Raw genomic sequence first — 8,183 nt, 5'->3', positions numbered from 1 at the left:
GACTTACCGATAACTCCCGGCTTCTTCCTCCAGTCTGACCTCCCAGGATGACAATTCAGTCCAAGTGACAGCTCCAGCCAATCACAGGCCAAGCACAGGCTGCAGCGGTCACATGGACTGCCGCGTCATCCAGGGAGGTGGGGCCCGATGTCAAGAGAGGCGCGTCACCAAGGACGCGTCACCAAGGCAACGGCCGGGAAGTTCTCGGTAAGTACGAACCTCTTTTTTTTTAAACATGTTGCTCGATATGGTGATCGGAATGCACTGTCGAGGGTGCTGAAAGAGTTACTGCCGATCAGTTAACTCTTTCAGCACCATGGACAGTGACTGACGTCGACTAGCCTCATCTCTATGATGGCGGCTGCGCGAAAATCACGCAGCCGCGCATCATACACGGATGACACACGGAGCTGTCAAGTGCCTTTTGCGCACGCAAAACGCTGCGTTTTTTGCGCGCGCAAAACGCACACGCTCGTGTAAATGAGGCCTAAAGCTGTTTCCTACCTACCCGAGTACATTCTGCAGGATTACATCAGAGGTGTCTTTTTCGGAGATGTCGCCTTGTCTTGGCAGACGAGCTCAAAAATTTGAGCAAAATGTGCGCCAAGAACCTCTGATATGTAAGTAAGCGTGGCAGTAACGCCAATTCACCTACAGACAGCGCATTGGGTGGTCCTAGCATTTGTAGAGTATTGAGATACCACGTGATCCTGCAGCTGGGCAGTAGAGAAGGCCAGGACTACTCACCTCACCATTCAGGAAGCAGTAGAGCACAGCAACCACAAAACCCTACAAGAAAGAGCGAACGTTAGAAAAGCCGCAATCATACGACCCCAATGTGGGGATAATAATGTAATAGTGAAGATGTTCACTAGCAAGATCCCCTCCCCCACAGACGCAGCAGTGATAGTTACCGGAACTCCACCACCTAGGAGGGGGACTAAAGCTCTGTTCATCCTGAGCCTCCTGGTTCATGAATAGAATGTCAAAACTGCAGTAAAGACTGACACATGGGCGGGGCTAGGAGAGGATGTTGGATCTGTTGTGGTTTTGCTGCAGCTTTTCCACAATTTAAAAACACAGAACTGACAACTGCAAGAAAAGCAAACGTTTTCTAGAATCAATTGCAGTGGACATTAAAGCTGTAGCAAAACTGCAAAGTGTGAACGCGCCAGAATAAGGTGAGATTCACACAGACAGACTGCTGGGGGTCCACAGGCCCTGGACACAATAATGGGCCCCTAATGTCAGATTCCCACAGCGCAGTTTGGTGACTGTTTTAGGCAGGATTAGATCTGACCCCAGAAACCTCTCAGTCTGTGGGTGATAAGTGACCCCCGGGTGGGCGGAGTCATCAGGGCATGGCGCTGACACAGTCTGGGTGTGGGACGTTCAGGTTTACCTGTCCACACAAGAAGAATGACCGGCCGACCATCTGATGTGTTGAGGGTCTCCGGAATCCCGACGGCAGATGTCGGGCAAGATAGGGATCGGCCAGTAGGATTAACACGTACCCGATCCTTTTATTCTCACAGGAGGTAAGCTGCCACCAGAGCTGCCTGACAGCTGCCAACGCCCCTGTCCCCATTCAGAGGACATGCCGAGCCGAGTGCGTGTATGTGGTGGTCGGGAGGGATAGAAGTCAACCAACCTAATACGCACAATCCCACTGCACCGACATCAGATCAAGACTTCTGGGGGGAGGGGGGGGGGGGGGGAGTCACTTTACTCTCCACCACTAGGGGGGCACACAGGGTAGGGCGGGTCAGACTGTGCACTAATATAAAGCGGACCCACAATCTCTCCAGAAGCGGCAAACCAAGCACCAACCGCTCCTGTCTGCTCTACTGAGACGTCCCGTAACACAACTGAAATAATGATATAATGTACTTATAATTAGAGATCCGGAGTTATATCCTGTATTATACTCCAGAGCTGCACTCACTATTCTGCTGGTGGAGTCACTGTGCACATACATTACATTACTTATCCTGTACTGATCCTGAGTTACATCCTATATTATACTCCAGAGCTGCACTCACTATTCTGCTGGTGGAGTCACTGTATACATACATTACATTACTTATCCTGTACTGATCCTGAGTTATATCCTGTATTATACTCCAGAGCTGCACTCACTATTCTGCTGGTGGAGTCACTGTGCACATACATGACATTACTTATCCTGTACTGATCCTGAGTTATATCCTGTATTATACCCCAGAGCTGCACTCACTATTCTGCTGGTGGAGTCACTGTATACATACATTACATTACTTATCCTGTACTGATCCTGAGTTATATCCTGTATTATACTCCAGAGCTGCACTCACTATTCTGCTGGAGGAGTCACTGTGTACATATATTACATTACTTATCCTGTACTGATCCTGAGTTACATCCTGTATTATACTCCAGAGCTGCACTCACTATTCTGCTGGAGGAGTCACTGTGTACATATATTACATTACTTATCCTGTACTGATCCTGAGTTATATCCTGTATTATACTCCAGAGCTGCACTCACTATTCTGCTGGTGGAGTCACTGTGTACATACATTACATTACTTATCCTGTACTGATCCTGAGTTATATCCTGTATTATACTCCAGAGCTGCACTCACTATTCTGCTGGTGCAGTCACTGTGTACATACATTACATTACTTATCCTGTACTGGTCCTGAGTTACATCCTGTATTATACTCCAGAGCTGCACTCACTATTCTGCTGGTGGAGTCACTGTGTACATACATTACATTACTTATCCTGTACTGATCCTGAGTTACATGCTGTATTATACTCCAGAGCTGCACTCACTATTCTGCTGGTGGAGTCACTGTGTACATACATTACTTATCCTGTACTGATCCTGAGTTACATCCTGTATTATACTCCAGAGCTGCACTCACTATTCTGCTAGTGGAGTCACTGTGTACATACATTACATTACTTATCCTGTACTGATCCTGAGTTACATCCTGTATTATACTCCAGAGCTGTACTCACTATTCTGCTGGTGGAGTCACTGTGTACATACATTACTTATCCTGTACTGATCCTGAGTTATATCCTGTATTATACTCCAGAGCTGCACTCACTATTCTGCTAGTGGAGTCACTGTGTACATACATTACATTACTTATCCTGTACTGGTCCTGAGTTACATCCTGTATTATACTCCAGAGCTGCACTCACTATTCTGCTGGTGGAGTCACTGTGTACATACATTACATTACTTATCCTGTACTGATCCTGAGTTACATCCTGTATTATACTCCAGAGCTGCACTCACTATTCTGCTGGTGGAGTCACTGTGTACATACACTACATTACTTATCCTGTACTGATCCTGAGTTACATCCTGTATTATACTCCAGAGCTGCACTCACTATTCTGCAGGTGGAGTCACAGGCAAGGGGGTTGTGTTATAATTACCGCGCCCGAACATCAGAAGATTTGTGGAAGGTTTTGCTGAAAAATAATAAATGTGCAATCACCTGGAAAGAGCCGAGCGCCAGCTCGAAGGATAAGCGGATCTCCACTGTGCCGCTGCTCACATCTTCCGGGAAGAAGGCAAAAATGATGTAATGGATCCCGAAGAGCGGGATAAGGAGGAGGGTAGATCTGGCCAATCTCCTGTAGGGATTATACATTATATAAGCACAGGGCCAACAATAATGACATCATCCGCTCCAATCCCGGATTGATTTGTCACCAGATTGGAGACATTGTGTGTGGGGGAGGGGTGTCGTCTATAGGACTGCGCGTCTTTTAGCTTATAACGAGATGCAGTAGTGCAGCCTCCATCTGCCTGAACCCTGATACATGAGACAAGGACACCCCAGATCCTTACCCATCATGAAGGACCAGACTCACTTGTACTGGTTGTCGTTTCCCCAGACGTCCGACGTCCTGAGCTTCTTCATTAGAATCCGAATGATCCTCACAAACAGAATGAAGTTTATCTGGAGGAGACAGAGTACAGGGTCAGGACGTGGGCGGTTATGTGGAGGAGACAGGGTCAGGACGTGGGCGGTTATGTGGAGGAGACGGTCAGGACGTGTGCGGTTATGTGCAGGAGACAGGGTCAGGACGTGGGCGGTTATGTGGAGGAGACAGGGTCAGGACGTGGGCGGTTATGTGGAGGAGACAGGGTCAGGACGTGGGCGGTTATGTGGAGGAGACAGGGTCAGGACGTGGGCGGTTATGTGGAGGAGACAGGGTCAGGACGTGGGCGGTTATGTGGAGGAGACAGGGTCAGGACGTGGGCGGTTATGTGGAGGAGACAGGGTCAGGACGTGGGCGGTTATGTGGAGGAGACAGGGTCAGGACGTGGGCGGTTATGTGGAGGAGACAGGGTCAGGACGTGGGCGGTTATGTGGAGGAGACAGGGTCAGGACGTGGGCGGTTATGTGGAGGAGACAGGGTCAGGACGTGGGCGGTTATGTGGAGGAGACAGGGTCAGGACGTGGGCGGTTATGTGGAGGAGACGGGGTCAGGACGTGGGCGGCTATGTGGAGGAGACAGGGTCAGGACGTGGGCGGTTATGTGGAGGAGACAGGGTCAGGACGTGGGCGGTTATGTGGAGGAGACAGGGTCAGGACGTGGGCGGTTATGTGGAGGAGACAGGGTCAGGACGTGGGCGGTTATGTGGAGGAGACAGGGTCAGGACGTGGGCGGCTATGTGGAGGAGACAGGGTCAGGACGTGGGCGGCTATGTGGAGGAGACAGGGTCAGGACGTGGGCGGTTATTTGGAGGAGACGGTCAGGACGTGGGCGGTTATGTGGAGGAGACAGGGTCAGGACGTGGGCGGTTATGTGGAGGAGACAGGGTCAGGACGTGGGCGGTTATGTGGAGGAGACAGGGTCAGGACGTGGGCGGTTATGTGGAGGAGACAGGGTCAGGACGTGGGCGGTTATGTGGAGGAGACAGGGTCAGGACGTGGGCGGTTATGTGGAGGAGACAGGGTCAGGACGTGGGCGGTTATGTGGAGGAGACAGGGTCAGGACGTGGGCGGTTATGTGGAGGAGACAGGGTCAGGACGTGGGCGGCTATGTGGAGGAGACAGGGTCAGGACGTGGGCGGTTATGTGGAGGAGACAGGGTCAGGACGTGGGCGGTTATGTGGAGGAGACAGGGTCAGGACGTGGGCGGTTATGTGGAGGAGACAGGGTCAGGACGTGGGCGGTTATGTGGAGGAGACAGGGTCAGGACGTGGGCGGTTATGTGGAGGAGACAGGGTCAGGACGTGGGCGGTTATGTGGAGGAGACAGGGTCAGGACGTGGGCGGTTATGTGGAGGAGACAGGGTCAGGACGTGGGCGGTTATGTGGAGGACAGGCTAAGCTACTTCCACAGCCACTGGCTAATTCAGTTTGTACAGAAGCGGTAGGAATAAAAGGACACGACCACAGTCCGGGAGGGAACTACAGGTCTCCGGTAATAATAAATCACCAGAAAGTGGGAGGATCGGGGTCTCTGTCCCGCAATGAATTCAACCAGATGGAGATTTTACAGTGAGAACAAAAATCTTGATTTAAATCATTGGCAAAAGAAATTCCAGCAGGTGGAAAAACCATAACACACAGCTGCCGGCAACACCCTGCGACCCGCCAACACACAGCTGCCGGCAACACCCTGCGACCCGCCAACACACAGCTGCCGGCAACACCCTGCGACCCGCCAACACACAGCTGCCGGCAACACCCTGCGACCCGCCAACACACAGCTGCCGGCAACACCCTGCGACCCGCCAACACACAGCTGCCGGCAACACCCTGCGACCCGCCAACACACAGCTGCCGGCAACACCCTGCGACCCGCCAACACACAGCTGCCGGCAACACCCTGCCAACACACAGCTGCCGGCAACACCCTGCGACCCGCCAACACAGCTGCCGGCAACACCCTGCGACCCACCAACACACAGCTGCCGGCAACACCCTGCGACCCGCCAACACACAGCTGCCGGCAACACCCTGCGACCCACCAACATACAGCTGCCGGCAACACCCTGCGACCCGCCAACACACAGTTGCCAACCACACCCTGCGACCCGCCAACACACAGCTGCCGGCAATACCCTGCGACCCGCCAACACACAGCTGCCGGTAACACCCTGCGACCCGCCAACACACAGCTGCCGGCAACACCCTGCGACCCGCCAACACACAGCTGCCGGCAACACCCTGCGACCCGCCAACACACAGCTGCCGGCAACACCCTGCGACCCAACCGGCACCAGTGGAGGCACAAGAATGAATTTGGTTAAACTTAGTGAAAGTGTGAACAGAAGTCCAGGCGGACGGCGCTGCAGACATGAGCAACTGAAACGCGATGTCTGACCGCCCAGGAGACACTAACAGCCCTTGTAGAATGGGCCGTGACCCAAAGGGGAGAGACTTTACCCCTGGACCGATAGGTTTCCAAAATCACAAATTGGATCCAACACTGAACAGTGGCCATGAATGCTGCCAAACCCTCGCGTGGCCCTCCAGGAATAACAAGAAAAGAGTCTGAGCCGCGGAGACAGATCTGGACTTCTCTGACAAAATCATCAATGTAAAGTCCGTTCCCTCGGATGAGAAGGCAAAGACCGTCCTCAGACCTCCAGCAGACAGGTGGCGCAGCACAAGGCAGCAAACCCCGAAACCAGCCTGATGGGGGTGATAGTCACCAGAAAATCTACCGTCCAGGAAAGAAGACGCAGGGAAATATCTCTCAGGGTTCAAAAGAGGGACCTGAAAAGCTCCGAGACGGAGATGAACGCGGCGCGGTCCCCGGTGTAAAGCGTCTCGATCTCCCCCTAATCTTTCATGCCGATAACCATTTATAGTTTGTTCTTATTTTTTGTTTCATTCTCATTCTTTCTTTATCGGACATTTGCTTGAAGATCGACACAACTTCATTTATAACGGTATTGGCCTCTTATCGGTGAAAACATTGGCGTATTTTTCCTCCGTTTCATCCTTTATATCTCGTTACATTTTTGTTTTATTACGATCCTTCTCACTGTATTTCTCTTACATTTTAAGCGACGTCTCACAAATGCTTTACTGAGTTTTATTTCATCTCCGGCTTAACATGACGTCACCGCAGTTCCTGTTTTCAAACTGTTATTTGGCGGTTCTTCCGTCACAGTGTGTTTTTTGATTGTGCGGTCAATCGTTATATAAACCAGCGTGATGTTCTGTTCATTTGACCTGATGAAGACGCCGATTCGGCGTAGAAACGCGTAGTCTGTTCAATAAACGAAGATCTTTTCCAACAATGGATTACCTTCTCTTGGATTTTAGCGGCGCTATTTTCAGGTTCACCTTTTCTATACTCCCAGGTTTTCATGCTGATATCGACGGTTTTGTTTTTGCTAAAACTTTTATTAGTGACAAAGTTCTGATCGTTTTTACATTTATGCACATTTTTTGTAAAAGCCGACCTGGGCGTTTTTTTGAAGTTTCACCCGGTGGGCGTTGTAAAGAAAAGCGTATGACGCCGACCAACCAATCACCATCCTACACTTCTCTTCATTCATGCGCCGCTTTATTCACAGCACAGCGTCATCTCGCGACATCATTCTGTGACGTGACTTCCTCCCGCAGGTCCTTCACCGGAGCGACGAGAGAATGACCAGACGTCACCTCCAGCCGTGCCAGGACCGCTGCTGAGGAGGATAATCGGCTGGAGGGGACGTCTGGTTATTCCCCTGTCGCTCCGGTGAAGGACCTGCGGGAGGAAGTCACAGAATGATCAACGGGACTAGGGAGGATGGGCTCTTACAGCTGGAATAGCGTCATTTTAATGTCCACCGTCCTCACATCGAGATTGCCCAAATTGACCCTAATCCATAAGATCATAAGGACGTATCTACTATTAGTAGCCGGCAGATAAAGTAATGAGCCGGGTATGGCCACCCTCTCCCCGGCAGCTCTGTGACGTGCCCGGCCTGTGAGACCCCCGTCCTGTGTGACCCCCCCCGTCCTGTGTGACGTGCCCGGCCTGTGAGACCCCCGTCCTGTGTGACGTGCCCGGCCTGTGAGACCCCCGTCCTGTGAGACGTGCCCGGCCTGTGAGACCCCCGTCCTGTGTGACGTGCCCAGCGTGCGAGTAGATGGATCGCAGAATATCCGGCTCAGGATTGAGGGCAGCTAAGGAGCCGCAATAGGGTCTCACAACGTCGCAGCTCT

General features: G+C 51.8%; 1 protein-coding gene across 1 annotated transcript in view; it reads right to left on the bottom strand.

The window, feature by feature from the left end:
- LOC142698236 (secretin receptor-like) overlaps positions 1-3,961 on the bottom strand; it is a 7,839-nt gene extending 3,878 nt beyond the window's left edge. Inside the window, exons 1-3 of the mRNA XM_075847876.1 lie at positions 3,878-3,961; positions 3,499-3,637; positions 748-789 (exon numbers count right to left, since the gene is read on the bottom strand). Coding sequence (XP_075703991.1) covers positions 748-789; positions 3,499-3,637; positions 3,878-3,927 — 231 coding nt within the window. The 5' untranslated portion in view covers positions 3,928-3,961. The remainder of the gene's footprint in view (positions 1-747; positions 790-3,498; positions 3,638-3,877) is intronic.
- Between the last annotated feature and the right edge of the window lie 4,222 nt (positions 3,962-8,183).

This window comes from Rhinoderma darwinii, unplaced genomic scaffold (genome assembly GCF_050947455.1).
Source record: "Rhinoderma darwinii isolate aRhiDar2 unplaced genomic scaffold, aRhiDar2.hap1 Scaffold_1006, whole genome shotgun sequence".
In the NCBI taxonomy this organism is placed as follows: domain Eukaryota; kingdom Metazoa; phylum Chordata; class Amphibia; order Anura; family Rhinodermatidae; genus Rhinoderma; species Rhinoderma darwinii.
This window is presented reverse-complemented; position numbering and strand designations above follow the sequence as displayed.